The 19,899-nt window shown below is 36.8% G+C and overlaps 3 protein-coding genes across 5 annotated transcripts; 1 reads left to right on the forward strand and 2 right to left on the reverse strand.

Annotated features, from left to right (window-relative positions):
* Window positions 1–116: 116 nt before the first annotated feature.
* rnf207b (ring finger protein 207b) lies at window positions 117–9,227 on the reverse strand. Of its 2 annotated transcripts, none has more exons than XM_059527752.1 (18): window positions 9,103–9,227; window positions 7,649–7,839; window positions 6,278–6,410; window positions 4,087–4,231; window positions 3,907–3,988; window positions 3,744–3,819; window positions 3,510–3,635; window positions 3,315–3,361; window positions 2,648–2,720; window positions 2,497–2,565; window positions 2,320–2,388; window positions 2,125–2,246; window positions 1,859–2,036; window positions 1,483–1,668; window positions 1,349–1,400; window positions 1,137–1,254; window positions 502–594; window positions 117–402 (listed from the first exon to the last, which is right to left on the reverse strand). In XM_059527752.1, exons 2-18 carry the CDS (start codon window positions 7,837–7,839, stop codon window positions 258–260), a joined length of 1,905 nt encoding a protein of 634 aa, XP_059383735.1. In that variant the 5' UTR covers window positions 9,103–9,227; the 3' UTR covers window positions 117–257. The 2 variants fall into 2 exon arrangements, with proteins under 2 accessions (XP_059383735.1, XP_059383736.1); XM_059527753.1 differs by lacking the exon at window positions 9,103–9,227 and adding an exon at window positions 6,933–7,292 and having other exon boundaries at window positions 7,649–7,780.
* Window positions 9,228–9,751: 524 nt separating this feature from the next.
* LOC132118154 (large ribosomal subunit protein eL22-like) lies at window positions 9,752–10,707 on the forward strand. The gene is made up of 4 exons (XM_059527759.1): window positions 9,752–9,809; window positions 10,118–10,225; window positions 10,346–10,470; window positions 10,562–10,707. Exons 1-4 carry the CDS (start codon window positions 9,798–9,800, stop codon window positions 10,704–10,706), a joined length of 390 nt encoding a protein of 129 aa, XP_059383742.1. The 5' UTR covers window positions 9,752–9,797; the 3' UTR covers window position 10,707.
* A 329-nt stretch (window positions 10,708–11,036) lies between these two features.
* Window positions 11,037–18,327, reverse strand: LOC132118153 (protein RCC2 homolog). Of its 2 annotated transcripts, none has more exons than XM_059527758.1 (13): window positions 18,202–18,327; window positions 16,975–17,189; window positions 16,789–16,882; window positions 15,630–15,773; window positions 14,200–14,331; window positions 14,006–14,094; window positions 13,789–13,903; window positions 13,531–13,697; window positions 13,275–13,455; window positions 13,080–13,185; window positions 12,917–12,989; window positions 12,411–12,488; window positions 11,037–12,313 (listed from the first exon to the last, which is right to left on the reverse strand). In XM_059527758.1, exons 2-13 carry the CDS (start codon window positions 17,176–17,178, stop codon window positions 12,209–12,211), a joined length of 1,488 nt encoding a protein of 495 aa, XP_059383741.1. In that variant the 5' UTR covers window positions 17,179–17,189; window positions 18,202–18,327; the 3' UTR covers window positions 11,037–12,208. The 2 variants fall into 2 exon arrangements, with proteins under 2 accessions (XP_059383741.1, XP_059383740.1); XM_059527757.1 differs by lacking the exon at window positions 18,202–18,327 and adding an exon at window positions 17,811–18,015.
* Window positions 18,328–19,899: the final 1,572 nt, after the last annotated feature.

Genomic DNA, 19,899 nt, shown 5'->3' on the forward strand with positions numbered 1-19,899 from the left:
TGCACTACGCTTGTGCAAAAAGCTAATTGGAGAGGACCACCCTACCTCTTGTATGATAACTGTACCGCTAACATTATTAACATCTTCAGCAAAATGTAACAAACCTTTAAAATAAACACTGTTTATGATGTTTATTTGACATTACTGTGAATCTCTAAAATACAAGCACTGTAAACTAGTAGTTTTTTTCTCTTCCAAGCTTCCGTAAATTAGATTTATATATGTGGATGCTAAACTGACAGCTCACAAGAGCGGTTTCACATTGGTATCGCTTTGCGATTGGCTGTATCAGTGGTGTTCTTCTGCTTGTTTGGCCTGTAGTAATCTTTGTTCTTGGGATTGCTCTCTTCTGATAGGCTGTTTAGAGTCCAGTTGTCCCCAGTGTTACAAGACAGCTCATTACTGTATTGGTGAAGCATGGAATGGCCATTAATGCTTTATAATTAATAACTGTGTGTATATGTCTACATTATATACTTTGAGAAATTGCTGGTAACTCACCTGGGCTGTGTGTCCACAGTAGAGGTACTGTCCTCATACAGCTTCAGCATGATCTCTGTGCGATCATCTTTGAGCTCTTTAGGCTCCTTCAGCCTTTTAAAGATCAAATCAGACTTAAAGAAAATCACATAAAAGCAATAATGGGGGTGTGTATATATATATATTTATATTTATATATATATATATATATATATATATGAGTATGGGTGAGTCCAAAATCAGCTTGGCAAATGACAAAATGCGTTTGCTTTTTAAGAAAAGGTATTATTATTATTATTTATGTTCATCATTGCTGCATTTATTTGAACAAAAATACATTAAAACAGTACTATTGTGAAATATTACTACAATTTTAAATAACAGTTTTCTAATTTAATATTCTTCAGTTAATTCAGTTTTGCCATCGAATGAATAAATCCCCATTTAAAATATACTGAAATGGAAAACAGTTATTTTAAATTGTAGTAATATTTCACAATAGTACTATTTTACGTCTTACTATTAACAGCATTCACATTTACTATTTAATTTTTTGATCAAATGAATCATGATAATAAGAGATACCAGATACCAAACTTTTGAACAGTAATGTGTTTCTATATAATTTATGTTAATCTATAAGCATTGTCCAGTACCTGGGCTCCAGTCGCTCTTTCACTTTTGCTATGGAGTGAATGTAGGGGCCTATTTGTCTTGAAATAGTGGTCAAATAGGAGTTCTCCTGTTTTAACTGAAGCAGGTCATGAAGTTGTGCTAAAAAGGAAGACCAACAAAAATCACTAAACATAGTAACTAAGATATAACTACAGTGAGCAGATAAATCTTAAGCATTTATATACTTACATACCTTCATATATCTCCTGTTCATTTGCCACCCTCTGTAACGTCTCCTCCCAAATCTAAGAACAAAATGAATTGCACAATGACATCTCTTTTTTTACCTCCTCCTTCTGTCAGTATTGGTAAGTACTGGCACCTCACCTCCTCGAACATGGCCCGCATGAGCTCGACTGAGGAGTACTCTGCTGAGATCTCTCTGTCCACCTGAACAGATCTCTCCAGAATCTCATTCATGGTGTCAGGTTTGGTGAGTGAGTGGTGCTTGGTCATGTCTCGGTGAATCTCCTGCACCTGGTCTTTGAGCTTCTGGATTTCTGTCTGTAAAGTCTAGTTTAACAGACATGCACAACAGTATTGCTTAATTTTTTCTATGTAAATATGCATGTAGTGGTTGGACATAATATAATACAATTCATTTTATTTTCCTGTAATTTCCTCTTTGTAAGAATATTAGCCGGGAAAATGGCTAAAAATTAAATATCATGGACTGAACCATGAATGCATAAGAAACTCTTACCCTGTAGCTGTTCTCATAGTTGCAGCAGTGCTCCATAAAAGGCGTCTCTCCGCCCTCCGCCAGCAGGACCTTGGTGCTGATATAACGGTGTGAGGTTGGCCTGTGCACCACCGAGGAGCACAGTGACAAGTCGCTCATGGATGGAGAGTGACACTGCACTGACAGAGATGATTGCATCCTGCAGGAAGATATTAAAAAGATTTAATATGTTTAAATGTTTCTTTTTTGAATAAGCATATTTAGTTTGCTTGAATAAACAGACTCACATTCCACTGGCATTTCCCAGACCTAAAGCCACACTCCCTGCAGTGGACACTGAACGCCGCTGCCCCAACAGCAAAAGCGGCTCCAGGCAGCGAGCAAACTCGGAGCGATACTCTGTGTTTATCTGTGGAGATAGATTACTGCAGATATAACTTATGTATTGACTCATTTAACATATTTGAATTTGGTAAACTAACCTTACTGCTCTGTGCTGGTCTCAGCCTGTGTGGTAGTTTCACAATCTTCTTAAGTCTCTCCATTAATTGCTGTGTGAGGTGAAAATATCAATTCTAATTCTTATTGTTGGTACCATGTCCTGAAATTGATTTTTTTTTAACTATTATTTAATACAAATATTTTATGTTTGCACTCACATATCCCATGTCTAAGAACTCAAACTTATTTGCTGAGCTTAGGAAGGCAGAACATGTGACAAGATGAACCTGGAGAGAATTCAATGGAAACATGTCTGAAAGCAAGAAGAATATGTGAAAATATTAAGATGCATGAAGAAAATGCACTTACCTGAAGAGTTGGCAGGAGAGCTGCAAGATGAGATAACTGCTCTTTGAAGGCTCTCTCCTTCTCCTCATGCTGACTAGAAAATAAAAGCACAAAAGAGGATTAGTGTTCCAATAAGTGTTCCTTAAAATCTTTGGTTCAGTTTGTGTGTGGACTTCGATTACAAGTATTATTCTTATAATATTATATATCTCAATTATATCTCAAACAACAATATTGTACACACACACACACATTATATATTATATATATATATATATATATATATATATATATATATATATATATATATATATATATATATATATATATATGCTATAATAGTGATGCATTGAAATTAAAACACCAATAATTATGTTATGGTTGATAAATGGCAGATATAAAAAAAATTATATTTAAAATAAATGTTAAAAAATATTATATTAAAATATTCCAATATAGATACTGACACCTCAAATAACTATAATATCAGCTGATAACTCATAAGGTATATTGTGCATCTCTAATAATTAATATTTAATATTTCACTCCACTATAATACATTTGTGATCGATTTATTTTTGTCTGACAAAAAGCATCATGGTACAGTTAGTGCTTTTAATGTCAAGTAACAGACTTTAATGTAGAATGTCTTATTTTTTTATTTTTAAGTAATATATATTTTATTTACCTTCGTGCTGCTTTGAGTAGAATCTTTTTCCTTTCTGCTAGTCTTTCCTGAGGAAAGAAATACATGTGAATCACCAATTTTATTATTACTCATTTCATATAAACTTCGCCCTTTCAAAAAATATAAAATGAGAAAAAAAATCCAAATCATATAAGAGTAGCCAGGGGGATTAAGTCATGTAATTGTGCATGACACCTGCATATTATTGAACAGAGTGCAGATGGCGCTCTCTTCTTCATCCACATTGGCCCTGACCTCTCCAATCATGGCTTTGAGCAGAATAATGGCTTCCCGCGCTGACGTCTGAAGCTCTTTAACAGCCTGAGGAGAGGGAAAAGACTTCAATAGGTGCTTCACAGCTCCACACAATACAGATACAGGTGAAAGAACACATTTCTGTTGGATGAAAAGGATGGGAGAGAAACTCACTAAGACGGCTTGGTCCAATTTTTCACAGCCTTGTATATATGCTGTCTCAATATCAATGCAGTGTGCTCTGTTCTCCCTATGGATTTAGATAAACCCAGATGATTTTGAAATCATATGAGTGTTAGGCTAATTATGTACTCTGTCAGTTAAGTTTATAACTCACACTTGCATGTCTCTGAAGCAGTTGATGCAGAGCATGGACTTTTTCTCGGTAGAAAACATGATGTAGAGTTCCTCATGGAGGGCTGCAATCAGACAGAAACTGCATGAATCTCAAGACTTGTTATTGACAAAATTAAGTGTATTAATTTATATTTTGCTGGGGAAACTTCAAAACACACACCACATTTTTTGTGGGCTTCTTTGGTGCGCTTTGCCAAGGAGACAATCTCGTGGCAGGAAAACATCTTGGCTTTGTGGGTGGTTTCCCTGCAGTCTCGACACAGTGGCTGGCAACAAGTGTTGCAATAATACATTGCATCCACATCCTGGGGTTTGTGACAGAATATTCAAATGCGTAACCAGACAAAACCTAATCTTTTTTGAAAATAAAAATAATGACATTCAGAAGTGCAACATAATTAAACACTGTAACCAATTTCATTCCACAAACACTGCTACTGAATCTACAGCTCGACTGTTTTAGTCTGATTCTCAACCAATTCTTTTAATGAATCAGAAAGGTACAGTGCAACTGCTGTTTACATCCTGAAAAAATTATTCTAATGACTCTTTGATTGACTCTTTGAATCTTTTTACTGAGTTAAAGTAGTTACTGACTGGTTGTTCATACGGCAATGTGTTGTTTAATCCTTTTCACTTGGATGTACATCACAATAGGGAAGAAAAGATCTTTAAGGAATGGTTCATCCAAACAAGAATATTTGCTGGAAATGTACTTATCCTCAGGCCATCAAAGATGTAAATCAATTTGCTTATTCATCTGAAATGATTTTACGGTGCCCGTAAAGTGACTTGTTCGGTTTACTTAGTTTTGCCGTGGCCACGACATAATAACTCGTGGGAACGTGATAATATGTCGTGGCCACGAGATATTAATTTGTGGGAACATCATATTAACTCGTGGGAACGTCATATTATGTCGTGGCCACGAGATCATTTTGTCGAGGTAAGGACATCCTTATGTCGTGGCCTCGAGATGCTATGTTGAGGGAACGACATCCATTTCTTGTGGCCACGACTTCCTATGTTAAGGGAACGACATGTTTTTCTCGTGGCCACGAGTTTAATGCGTAAACAAACCTGCGTGACCATAGCAACCCGGGATTATCAGAGATGGATTCATTCAGATTTTATTTTGAATTACGAAATTATTATATTATTTATACATACAAAATGTATACATTTACATTTTATGAATTTGTGACATTTTATGTTAATGTAGAGCATTTACAGTATGCTATTATTTACAAAAGTATTCAGAATGTTAAGTAAAGAGATCGAAATTGAAGCAAAACAATTAATATAAACGAAATAAAAAAAATATAACCAATAATAATAGGCTAATAATAATAATAATAATGTACACATATTACGTGGGAAAGACTATCAGTTAATGAACTTACAAGACTGTAGGATGAATAAAAAAGTTTTTATATTTTATTATGCACTTTATGTAATATTTATTTATGACAAACTTCATTTGAATACTGACAATCCCATGTAATACAGCCCGGTAGCCAAAGCATATGGTTAATATAATATTTACTTAATCCAAAATAAAATATGAATGAATCCATCTCTGATAATCACGGGTTGCTATCACACAGGTTTATTTACGCATTAAACTCGTGGCCACTACTTCTTATATGGAGGGCTGAAAGCGAAAACAGTCCAAAGCAAATATGTATTCTAAACAAATATGTGAGTGGATTTTAATGTGAGAGGACAACAGGGGATGGACTTTTAACCTGGATGACGTGTAGTAATGAATTATGGACTGGAACTTTAGCAAGAAGTGACGGTTTAAAGTTAAAGGCCGGGGCTTAATGATGGATCTGTTTAATACAAACAGTTTTTCACTACATAAGACATTAACTGATCATCTGAAGTTGCATGGATTATTATAATACTTTTGTTTGGACTCTCATTCTGATGGCACCCATTCACTGCAGAGGGCAAGTTAAACAATGCTAAATTTAGCCAAACTGTTCCCATATTAAACAAACTCATCTACATTGAGTAAATTGTCAGCAATTGTAACTTTTTGAGTGAACTATTCCTTTAAAGATTCAGTGTAAACAACTTCTGTGAGAACTAAATGTATGAAATTGCAATTTTTTCTCAAAATATTTATTCCGTAAACGTACTATCATATTATTACTATATCAACTAACATTCAGATCTGCCTCCATCCAATCAACCCATGAATAAAATCCCCACCCTACATTTCACTTGTTTCACTCAGTACATCACAATATATGACAAAAGAATCTTCCGCTATTTCTACTACATTGTGACTTTAAAGTCTTTATGAAGTCCTTGTTTCAGTGTGGTGATGGTGAAAATTTGACCTGTTTCTTGCACTCCAAATCACAGTTAGCACACTGCACGGTTTCCTCACTGTCTGCTGAACTGTCCACCAAGAACTTCAGGAGTCGATCCTCTGGGGGGAGTGCATTTATTCCTTTCACAACGGACTGATGCCTACAAACAAAAACAGACAGTTTTGTGTGCCTGTGCAGAACTTTTGACCCATTGCCTGGTAATGTCTTAGTCATACATCTGGCATTGACGAGGTTATCTCTCCCTCATAGCAACAACGACACAAATAGCTCTCTTTTGAATTCTAAGATACAACAGAGACTGATAAACCCCCACAGAGTCAAAAATAGACACAAAAATGAGTGTGTCTACTCATATAAATGTAATTCACAGCAAAAAAAAATGATTTTAATATTTCTAAGCTTAATAGTTCAAAGGTTCCCTGTTAATTCACTTTCATGAGAAGCATCCACAATGCATTTGAAAAAAAGTGATTTAAACAATGATATATTGTCTCTACTTTGCATTGCTAATGCATAACAGTGACAAATACATAATACATGCAATCATAATGCCATAATCTAACACTCATGCTGCAACACTCATAATTCAACACAAATACTAAGAAGTTTGCAGTAGCCTTTAAATCAACACTGAACCAGTGAAAAACAAATTCATACTTACTCTAACATGCTGGTTTATAAAGACCACCAACTTTTTTCCATTTTTTATAGGTGCAAGATCTACAGTGTGCGATTAAGCTTGTGCTAGACTTACTATATGGAAGCAGAAGGGTGAGCACACAGGCATTTCAGACATCTCTAACTGTAGCCAGCCCAGGACCTATGTATCCAATTTCAAGTGTCAGATAGTGTTAGGTTTATTGTTTGATACCACAGTGGCCTTGGCAGAATGTACCCAGAGACTTTCGATTAAGTCCAACACAAAGGCATGGTTTATGTTGCAGCTGTTGAAGGTTATCTCTCCTACAAATGCCCCTGGCACCATACAGTTGACCAGGCAATGTTGTTTGACCATTTAGATCTATAAATACAATGTTAGATTTTTCAAATGCACACGCCATGAGTATGAACGCCCATTTCCACCATGGAATGAAGTAATTGCACCGAATTGCAAGAAAAAGTAAAAAAAATTGTTAGATAAAAGAATCTGAATTTATATTTCAAAGAGTTTTTATTACACAATTCTGAGTTAATCACAATTCTGAGAACTCGCAATTGCAAGAACAAAGTCAAAATTGTGATATAAAAAGTAACAATTACCTTTTTAATTTGTATACTTATGCTTAATGCATTAATAATAATGCATATTTATGATTTTGTATTTTTTGTGAATTGTCAGAATAAGGGGTTCAAAGATTAAATCAAGTAAATTCTTACCGACAGAGAGGGCAAGTCAGTCGGCTGTCTATGGCCCTTCCACGGAGGCAGCTAGCACAGAACGTGTGGTAACAGTCCAGTAAACATGGATGCTCGTACTGTTCTTGGCACAAATGGCACACCAGAGGATGGCAGTTGGCACTCTCGAGGTCATAGAGATTATCCAGAGAGGAAAAGATCTCTCCAGACATCTGAAAATATAATAAGACCTACAGATACTCTGATATGGTATACGTGTGAACACATTTACACATTGTACATTTATACAGTATATCTATCATAAATATTATTCTAAGCATGACTGGTCTCCTTGGGCTCTACTAGAATCAGAAAATATACTTAAAGCTGCAGTCCGTAAATATTGGCTCTTTGTTGCCCTCTCTGTTTGAAAACCTGCAATTACAGCTGTTTACAGAATTATCTTCCATGGGTTGTGCGCCGGTGCAGCTCCAGCGGCGGATGAATCTGTTTTAAGAAGTATGTGTAGCATTCAATCACCGCACTGGTGTGAATATTTACTGTACTTCACAATCACAGATTCTAGCCTACGTCTTGTAATATATGACCCAATTAAGAATTTTCACCGTATATTGTCAACTGAACAAGAAACAAGTCTGCCACGTTTGTTCTGACCAACTGAGGGAAAAAGCATTACAATAAATCGCGCTACCAATGGTGATTCAATCTAACAATCGGTTAGCTCATATCACATCAAACAATGTAAATTATCTTTATTGTCATACTGTATTAATGTTAACAACATCAGCATTGCCTGTAGTGTGTATTAGAGTGTAGATTTTAATTTCTGTTGTCTAATCTCTAATGACGTCAGACCATTCGAATTTCATATCAAGAAGTTATTTTAACCCAAAAAGCAAATTATGCTCCCTTCGAACTGGTTTTCTTTAAAATACAAATCTTGTGTAATCCCAGGCTATCTGTAATCAGAAACACAAACTGGAATATAATTTAATTCCATTCATTTGTGTTTCCTAAACACATAGTCCTTTCTGGATTACAATCCGCTATCAAAAATGCTATAACAATATCTGTGAGAAATGGCTATAAACGGTCCGTCACCTGCAGGATGCTCACATATGATAGCCTACAGACGTGATGTAATGATGCGGCAGCATGCTCGAATTTCCCGCAAATTCCTACTAGTACCACTCAAATTACAAAACATTATTATAAGCTAACCAATGTGACACTGACTTGTTATGTACTTGCTCAAATATTGATTTCGGAAAATTTGTAACCCAAAAAATAATTTACGGACTGCAGCTTTAAAAAGTTATTTGAGATCCAAGGTCAGTTGTCATTATTGAAGCTATAAACCAGAAACAAGACTCTGAATGAGGACATACGCTCCGAAGCAACAATAGATACAACATAAAAGATACAGAAAGAATAAATGTACATATTTAATTAACATATAATGAATATATGAATACCTTGTCCTGTCCGAGCGCTTCTGCTGTGTGAAGGTTCTCTGAGGGTTTCTAAATGCAGAATGACTTCAACAACAAACAACCAATGGACACTCCTGTATCTGCTGTATGGGTGGTGATCTGGAGGGGCCAGAATACTCAGACCCTGATTATACAACACAAACCAGATGCCATTGTCTGTCAAAAGCAGAGCCCAGGTAGCTAAAAAAAAAAAATCACACAGTATACCTTGCTTAAACTAACATGCAAACTAACATGTCATATCAGAATAATGGCGTCACTCAAAACATTAGTTCATTAAATTAGATATTTTATATATACTTGTAAAAATAGAAGTTTGTGGGTCATTTTGTTCACATTTAAAAGGATATCTTCCGATCATGAAATGTCTGTCATAATTTCCTCATCCTCTAATCATTCCAAATTTGTCAAGAAATTAACGTTACTAGTATCTTCTGTGGGTTACAAGTTATGGTCAGATTAACGTTATTCAAACGTCTCCTTTTGTGTTCCATGGGAAACACAATATATTTGTATGGTCAAATTGTACATTATTAATGTACCAGAGTACATTATTATTATTATTACAGTCAACAACAGACAAATCGAACACATCCATTACCTCAGCGCTAGATTAAACAGTCTGTGACGTCCCGCTCGTGCAGTCGTGCTTCTTCCTCTCGACGAAATATCTCGCGATGGCGCCTGTTGTAAGTTTGAACATACGGACCTAGTTAATAAAATAACAGACGTTTCCATTCATGATCATGCATACACATCATTCGAGATTGAATGACAAACACAATCGCTGTCACCAAATAAGTCTTGTAATAGTAACCATGTTCGTAAAGCAATCGTTATGTATCACTGAATGAACCCCGTGCAGCCAGATTCACAGATAACTTGATTCAGTCTTGCACATTAAATTAATATTAACGGTTTTGTTATTCTGATGACAATGACAGGACTATTATAGACACAAGACTTAAAGTATACATTTTCTTGTATTTACTTGCAGAGGAAGCATCAGAGCTCTAAAGGTGGAAAGAAGAAGAAGCAGGTCCTGAAGTTCACGCTGGACTGCACGCATCCCGTTGAAGACGGCATTATGGATGCTTCAAACTTTGTAAGCAGATCAAGTCCTTATAAAGCCTTGTTGTGTAAAACGGTCTTTATTATACTTTAGCAGTCACATAACTGCTAGCTGTCTGAGTTTATGACTTGTCATTTGCGTGCGTGGATACAGGAGCAGTTCCTACAGGAGCGCATCAAAGTCAATGGTAAAGCAGGAAACCTGGGAGGTGGAGTGGTCACCATTGAAAGAAGCAAGAGCAAAATCACTGTTTCTTCTGAGGTGCCCTTCTCTAAGAGGTGTGTGTGTGTTTTGGCAAATCTAGACTTTGTATAGCCAATTAACTGCAACTTATCAGTTTTTATGCCACTGTTCTCATCTTTTCTGCAGGTACCTGAAATACCTTACAAAGAAATACTTAAAGAAGAACAATCTCAGAGACTGGTTGCGTGTTGTGGCTAACACTAAAGAAAGCTACGAGCTTCGCTACTTCCAGATCAACCAGGATGAGGAAGAAGAGGAAGATGAAGATTAAATTCTTGCGGGAAGTTTTTTTTTTTACCTTTAAATAAATTCATATATGACTACATTTTATGTATCCAGATATGGTTCTTTATTATTGGCGTTTTGACGTTAAACACACACCTATTTATTAATATTAATCTACCACAAAAATTGAAGTGGCATCAGATGTTTTCTTTTATATTGTGGTGTACATCTGAGTGAATTATTATTATTAGAAAATATTTTTAGTTTCATCAGTTTGAATTTTGAGCTGTGGGAATTGGAGGAGTGGAGGAAGATGAGATTGCATAGGGTTTATGCATGATGAATGATTGGAGAAAAAAAAAACTGCACCTACATATACCAACTTACATTAACCTTTATTTAATATTAAGAAAAAAAAAATAGAATTCAGAATAGGAGTTGCAATTCCAGTTCCTGGACAGACATAAACTGCCTAAACAAGTGAACACATTTCTTACACCATTTAAAATTATGGAACAGAAAACACATCAGTTGGTTGCTCATGTATTGACTTACAAACAGATTATGAAACAAAAAGTGATTCGTTTAAGTCCAGGGGAACACAAAGAAATGGCACGGTATTCAACATATTGCATGAAATGATGCTCTGTAAAGACAATCCTACTCTTCTCAACATCAAGTCCATTATTTCAAACATGCTAACATCAACACATGAGAACAGCATTTCTGTAGTTAACAATACTAGCAACGGCATAAACATTGAGGATTTACATTTCTAAAAAAGGTAGAATGAATTTAATAGAAATCTCACAGCTGATGTCTCATTTGCATTGCAGGAGTTGATAACACTTCCCTGATCAGATTAACAAGAGTCTGTATCTAAAGACAGAGGAAATAAAAGCTTACACATTAGCTTCGTGGTCTTGAGGAAAATGATGTTCTTATGTATGGTGATGATAACGTGGAGCTGGAAGTAATGAAAGTGATGTTTAAAAGATGAAGTGCCCCAATAACACGAGTTGTCATAGGACTAAATGAACTTCCTCAGCCTGAATCACCTCACTTAAAAAGGCACAAGAATGGAGTGAGTTTGTCTTTTAGTTAACCACTAGCCCATTGATAGTCTGCATTAGAATGATTTAGCACCAGTTTTTGGAAGAGAGCAGACATGGATCTCACAGTCATCGTTATGGAAAAATAAACAACAAAATCTCTGATAAACTTGCATTAGGAATGTAGAAGTAAAGAGAATGGATCCAGTGGAATCCGAGTGCTCTGAGTAGTTGCTGGTTCTATTGTGAAAATAAAACGGGCATGTGATGCCACAATTACCATTCTGAAATGCCAGAGCCTGGACAGATCAGTTAACGCAACTCCTTTCATACTTTTATCCGACATGTGGCTTGTCTTTCAAAAATGCAATATGATGTTCAAAAATAAAGGAAAATCCCATCCCAACCAAACTGTGATTACCCAAGTGACCTAATGAGCAGAGGCATTCCAAAAAAAAAAAAAAAAGCCCCTGGAGAAAATCTGATTGGTGTCCAATCAGACTGTGCGTGGGTTGTATTCGGGAAGCTTCTTGATCTTTTCTTTCTCCTCCTCTGTGTCTTGCCGAGCAATAACCAGGGAGTGAGAATAACCCATCACCACCTGAAAAGACAGTTTTCAGTTGCATAGCCATATGATTATATCACATAGAACTGAATTCTGGTAGGATATGATTCATGCTTTTGACAGCAGAACTCACCTGTTCGGGGTACACACCATCCAGGGTTTTGACCTCTTGAGCAGTGGTGGATGACTTGGGTTTGTTGTCACCATACCCCTAAAAATGCAAAACTGAAATATGAGAAACTTGCCATCTTACACTATTGAAGGAAGCCTTTTACGCCAATTCATTTGATCAAAAACAGGGTAAACAGTAATATTGTGAAATTCAATATTATTACACTTTTAAATGTTTCTATTGTAATATATTTTAAAATGTTCCTTTTTTACCAGCGATGGCAAAGCTGAATTTTCAGCAGCCATTACATCAGTTTACAGTGTCACATGATCCTTTAGAAATCATTCTAACATACTGATTTTCTTCTTAAGGAACATTTATAATCAATGCTGAAAACAGTTGTACTGCTCAATATTTTTGTGGAAACCATGCTACACATACATACATACACACACACACACACACACACACACACAAGTTATTGACTTAAATCTCAACAAGTTTTAACAGAACAAGGATAAACATACCAGCTCTCCAAATGTGGGCGATGGTCCCCAGCTAATGGTGCTATCATCAGCTGCTATGATAATACTGCTCTTCCTGAGAGGAGTTATAGAAAACACCTTATCAACATTCTGAAAGTGTCAAAATATTTTATAAAACACATTTGAGTCCTCTGTTTTTACTTACCCACAGGCCAGACTGCGAACCTTCCATCCGCACAGATCCTGCACAGCTTTGGGGTACATGGTGGACTCACGGGATGTGTTCGTCACGCCCCAGAAAAACAGACCACCTGAAAAATAAAAAGCAGCATTAACCACAAATAGATGATGGGTACGATAGGCTGATCCCCCCCCCAACCCCCAGAGGAAATACACTTACCCATTTCATTGACAGCAAAGGAACACTGATAGCCACAGTATATTTGAGTTGCTCCACGGCCAGGAAAGTCAAAGAGCTTGACTAACCGTGGGACCATCTCATCTTTCTGCTCGGTGTGGCCTAATCGTCCATATCCCCCAAATCCCCATGAAAACACACGCTTTTGGGAATCTAGCACCAGCTGCGTGGACGCAACAATATAATGTTACTTCATTTATATTTGTATTGCACTACAATCCAAAAACTCGCTACTCACTGTGTGATTGGCCCCACATGCTACATCCCGAGCCACGACATTGGGCACAGGAAGCACTTGGCCATCCTTGGTCTTCTCAATAAAAATGGCCACCCGTCTAGGGATCAGCTCACAGTCAAACTCAATGCGCTGGGCACGAGCGATGAATTTACCGTCTGAGTTATGCCCTTTTAGATACAGAATAAAAAGAGTTAATAATCCATACAGATGTGTTTGGTGAATGCATTTTAATTAAACCCCATTTTAGTACTGCGTTACCTAGTTGGCCATATTCCGGGCAACCGAAAGAATAAATGTTCCCCTTGCAGTCCACAATCATACTGAACTCTGCACCACAGGCTACTTTGACTATCGGCTGCCCGTTGTACTGGATCTGTAGGTAAATCATTGCAGGTGTTTAGTGGAACATTAAAAATACAATGAACATATTACATTAAAGCCCCATTAAGCAAGTGAAACCCAGAGAGAGTCTTACTGTAGCTGGGCTGAGCACAGCATCGGTCTGATTGCCCTGACCTAGCTGCCCTAGTTTGTTTTCTCCAAAGGAGTAGACAGTACCATTTTCTGTGAAACAAAAAATAAGAACACCACATTTGCAGTTTTATTATTATAAAAACACAATTATAATTACAGCAATTATAATACCACATTTCGCAAAAGTTTACATACCTGTTAAAGCCATGGTGTGATTTCTACCACAAGCAGCTGCTACAATCACTTCCTCCCCCAGGGCCTCAACTATCTTCGGAGCCTCCAGTCGTTTAGTGTCTCCATGACCCAACTGCCCTTTTTCATTACGACCTGATAAATACATAGATTAGACAGATTAGACAGACAGACAGAGAGACTAGACAGACAGATTAGACAGACAGACAGAGAGACTAGACAGAAAGACAGACAGACTAGACAGACCAGACAGACAGATTAGACAGACATACAGACAGACAGACTCACAGATTAGACAAACAGATTAGACAGATTAGAGAGAAAGACAGATTAGAGAGAAAGTAATATTAGACAGACAGACTAGACAAAAAGACAGACTAGACAGACAGATTAGACAGACCAGACAGACAGACAGATTAGACAGACAGACACTCACAGATTAGACAGACAGACTAGACAGATTAGAAAGACAGATTAGAGAGAAAGACAGACAGACGGGAAGCCGTGGCCTAATGGTTAGAGAGTCGGACTCCCAATCGAAAGGTTGTGAGTTCGAGTCCCGGGCCGGCAGGAATTGTGGGTGGGGGGAGTGCATGTACAGTTCTCTCTCCACCTTCAATACCACGACTTAGGTGCCCTTGAGCAAGGCATCGAACCCCCAACTGCTCCCCGGGCGCTGCAGCATAAATGGCTGCCCACTGCTCCGGGTGTGTGCTCACAGTGTGTGTGTGTGTTCACTGCTCTGTGTGTGTGTGCATTTCGGATGGGTTAAATGCAGAGCACAAATTCTGAGTATGGGTCACCATACTTGGCTGAATGTCACTTCACTCATGTCACTCATGTCATGACAAACAGATTAGACAGACCAGACAGACATACAGTTAGACAGATTAGAGAGAAAGACAGATTACAGAGAAAGACAGACAGACAGACAGACAAAGACATATTACAGAGAAAGACAGACAGATTAGGCAGAAAGACAGACAGATTAGACAGAAAGACAGACAGATTAGAGAGAAAGACAGACAGATTAGAGAGAAAGACAGACAGACAAAGACATATTACAGAGAAATACAGACAGACCAGACATACATACAGACAGACAAAGACATATTACAGAGAAAGACAGACAGACCAGACAGACAGACATACAGACAGATAAGACAGAAAGAAAGACTGATTAGACAGAAAGACAGCTATAACATATTAGACCGACCGATAAAACAGATTAGACAGACAGATTATACAGACCAGAGAGACATACAAACAGACAGACCAGACAGACATACAGACAGATTACACAGACGGATTAGATAAAGACAGACAGATCAGTCAGAAAGACAGACAGATTAGACAGAAAGTCAGACACATTTATGAGGGCTGGGTTAAAATCCTGCATAAAACAAGAAAGATGTTCTTGTGTGGAAACTTACCCCAGCTCCAGAGTTTGCCGTCTGTGGTGATGATGACACTGTGGGCAGCACAGGGTCCAGACACCACACAGCTAACCTGGACATCATTGAGACACCCGTAGCGATGGGGGCCCCACAGATTCTGCCCAAGGTTCCTGTAAGCAGCTGCAAAAACACACACAGACAGTCATGAAAACTATATCAAAGGTGAAAATTCTATAAATGACTGCAACCCACACACTTCCTCTTTCTTATTTTAAGAGTGAAGTTGATTTTTGCACCTGGCCGATTTGTCTCATGTTTTCAGTGTGAGATGCTGGTATCTCAAAATCTTCCCTACTGTGAAGATTAAAATATGATTGATATCAGTTATTATTGCAACTCATCTCTTATTTATCTCACAAAGAAGAATAAATTCACTGCTAAACATTCAGTTAGCATGTACTTAAATATTAGATCTATTTGTTTTAATTAATGTTTTTGTTCAGCAAAGACGCATTAAAGGCATAAAAAGTAAGCAAGATCTATTAAATTGTGAAGTACTGTTACAAAACAATATTTACTTAAAATAAATGTTGTTCTTTTGAATATTCTATTGATTGGGAAAACCTGAAGAAAAAAATGTATTAGTTTCCATAAAAATATCAGCAGCACAATGTTTTTTTTCAACATTGAAAAATTAAGAAATGTTTCTTGAGCACCAAATCAGCATTTTATGTATTTCTGAAGTATGTGTGACACTCAAGTTTGTAAATCACAGGAATAAATAATTTTTTTCAAAACCTTAAAATAGCAAATAATATTTCACAATATTACTTTTTTACTGTATTGCTTATCCAAAAAACATCTTACTGATTTTTTTTTTTAAAGTACTGCACTTCACAAAAAATATTTCCATATTTTGGTTGGATCATATATCTAGTTGCTATATGTATTTTTTATATAACTGCACTTTCAGGTCTGCGTTGCCTATGGCAGCAGAACCAGTGATCAGAAACAGTGCTTATCAACATCTTCAAGAGAAAATCCCAGGTGCAAACTAAAGTGTGAATTAAGTTCTGGTTTCACAAGGTCTCATTAACAGATTTAATACAGATGACTCACTCAGGCGAGACTACTCTTCTAACGCCTTTAAAACTATACTGTAACCCAGATTTCTCTGGCTCACGTGTGATCATACCTTGCTGTTTTGGCACTTCTTTTCTGCCAATCAGGTCCCAGTTGGTGGCTCCAAAAACAAGCAACTGACCTTTAACTTTGGGAACCTCGAGATTCTGAAATACAGAATCAGAAATAGCAAGAAATCCATCAACAATCTATTAACAGTTTTCAGACTGAGCTCCAGATACCCCATAGATGTCCTTACAATCTTCTCCTTCACATCATCCGCCACAGTGACTGGCTGAAGACCGGCTTTAGCTGCAGGTTTCCCAGGTTTCTTCGTGTTTTCCTGTTCGAAGTCATCAAACTCGTCGTCACTGCTAAACTCCCTTTCCTTTTTCTTTCCACCTCCTCGTTTTCTCTTCAGCCCACCGTTCCCAGACACATCTGTCACCTTCTTGCGTGGCATAGTTAAAATCCCTACAATAAAAACAAAAAAGTAATAAGCGAACAGTTTAACGTTCCGACTACAATTTAATAGAAAGAAGAATCAAACGAGTCGAAACATGGGAATGAAGACACAAAGTCAATGTGATACATATTCCTTGTTGGTTCAAATCCCCAATTATCTAACAGTAAAAGAATCCTTAAGAAAACACACACATGCTCTGCTTATTAATAATGCCAATTTCTTATTTCTTCCTATATCTAAAGATATAAATATAAAGCATTATGAAAGCATAGGTCTTGTGCAATGCTAAAACACTAGCAGCGCGGTAACAAAAGAATCAGCATCAACGCGTCTGTCTCACTCGTCTCCATTTGTTTCTTTGTTATGTTTTATAACGCAGCAGCCGGTTAGCCAACTAGCACCGCTCTGCTTCAACCAGACTAGTAACTAAACTACTCCCTTACCCACGTGTTATATCTACCCTGTCCCGTAAAAACGGTCCAAATCATCAAATTATGCCCCACAGAGAGAGCATTTCGAAAGACATAACGTTTACAGTTGTGTATGATTGAGACGCAGCCGTGTTAGCATGCTACACTGCATTTGCATCCGAAGCCGCGATCGTAAACATCGTTAATATCATAACTCACCTGAGTAAAAGTTTCCCCTGTCTACTTTAAATACAAATATCTAAGTTCACGGAATATAGCCGCGTTTAGGTAAGTGGCTGTGGCTTGGTGTCTTGTGCTGAAGATGCGATTATTATATAAGTGGATTTCCTGATTCAGATGCTCTACTTATGTCTGTCTGTCCGTCTTCCTCGTTTTTTGATTGATTCGGAACAAAAGAGTCTCAGCCTCGCGATCACACCACGTGGGTGCAGCACACACTCAGGACTTTATATCGCTCACATCTGGCTAAAGAGCTAGCGGAGTTTGTAGAATACAATCTTGAAGGAAATGCACATTTAACGTAATTTTACAGCCATTCGTGTAGAAGTACACAAAAAAGTTTATCTTACTTTAAAGCATTTAAGATTACCTGTGCTATTTTTAATGAAAGTGATGAGCTCAAGAGGTCTTTTCTTCAATTTTACTATGTTAATTTCAGTTCAGATGTACAAAAAAACTCATTTAACTTTCATGGCATTGAGCGTGTAGTCCACAAAACAAAAACACGAGGATGGGAGCTGAGCGAACTACAAATGTTGAGTCCCATTGACTAGACTATATAGTGCCCTCTGCTGGGGTGGAGGACGTATTCTGCATTGTAAACAGCTTCCCCACCATTGAGGAATTGAATGTCGACAAATTTGAATCGGATTGTTTTTTATGGGCTGAAAATATGCATCTATCCCTACTGTCCCTACAACTGCTGTAATTCTTGCAAAACTGTATCCGTTGGAATGAAAAGGTAAAAGGAATTCTGTAGCATGGTAAGTGTGATTATATTCCAGATAAACAAATCCAATAGGAAATAAAAAAGGTTGAGCAATTGTAATAGAAATGTCATATTTGATATAAACTGCTGCATGCTAATGTAACGAAAACCACTATATAAGGCATTCACTGTTTCTGATTGAGATATATGTGCTTTGTGCTCATTAAATGTGGATTAAAGGAAATTAAATTACATTTAAGGTGTGATGTCTGTGTAGGCTACTTGTTTAAAAGCTAATTGTTGGCTTTGATTTGACATTGAAATATGTTGCATGTTAGAAAATACAGTATTGCTGTTTTTTCTAATAGTAGGCTAATGGTCTAATTTCTAATAGTCAGAGACAATGTTCATGTAGAAGCTAAAACAATCTATATATGAAGAGTTTACAAAAACAAAGAACTCCTTTTTTTAATTTTCAAAAATCACGTTTTTTATTACATTATCATGTTTTATTGTCTTAGTTAGCTGTATTTCTTAGTTATTTTTTTTACCTAATCAAAACAACCCACCTGCAGTTTGATTGAGATTAATTGGAATGCACAATGAAAAAACATGATTTTTTTTTAAGTTTATCTGATTTTGCAAATGAACTCTTTAGATAATAAAAAACCTACATGTAATAAACATAATAATAAAAAAAACCTTGAATGAGGGGAAATCTAAATAAAATATGAGATATTACATACATAACATGCATAACTGCTTTTTGTATTATACCTGCCTATTTGTATATTGTCAATTTGTATATTGTCATTCCTTACCTAATTATGTGTTTTATGTTCTGTCACTGTCATTCTGTTGTACTGCGGAGCCTCATATTACGAAAACAAATTCCTCGTATGTGTAAACATACCTGGCAATAAAGCTTATTCTGATTCTGATTCTGATTAAGCAATATCATGTTTTGCAAGTAACATAATTTTAATGCGTTTTATTTTGTTTATTTTATTGGTCTTTATTCCCCATTAACATTTCACTGCATGTTATAAATATGCTTTAATTTAGCCTGTTGGCACAGTAGCTAAAAGCCTTTTTTATTTTATTTTTTTACTTAATTTATTTCGATTAACTGCTTGTTCTTAACACGAGTACTGTCTATCTAGCATATTATTGCCTCTCTTTTTCCTTCTTTCAGTGCTGTGTCCCCCAGCAGCATGGAACTATTGAAAGATAAGTTGCTGTTCTGTGATTGGTTGGATTGCAGGCCTGGTGGTCTGCCATTGGCTGGTTATTTCTTTGAGCGTTTGTATACTGCAGGGAGGCTCTCTCCTGATGTACAGCAGGGGGAAGGAGTGAGTG

Source organism: Carassius carassius, chromosome 37 (assembly GCF_963082965.1).
Source record: "Carassius carassius chromosome 37, fCarCar2.1, whole genome shotgun sequence".
NCBI lineage: Eukaryota > Metazoa > Chordata > Actinopteri > Cypriniformes > Cyprinidae > Carassius > Carassius carassius.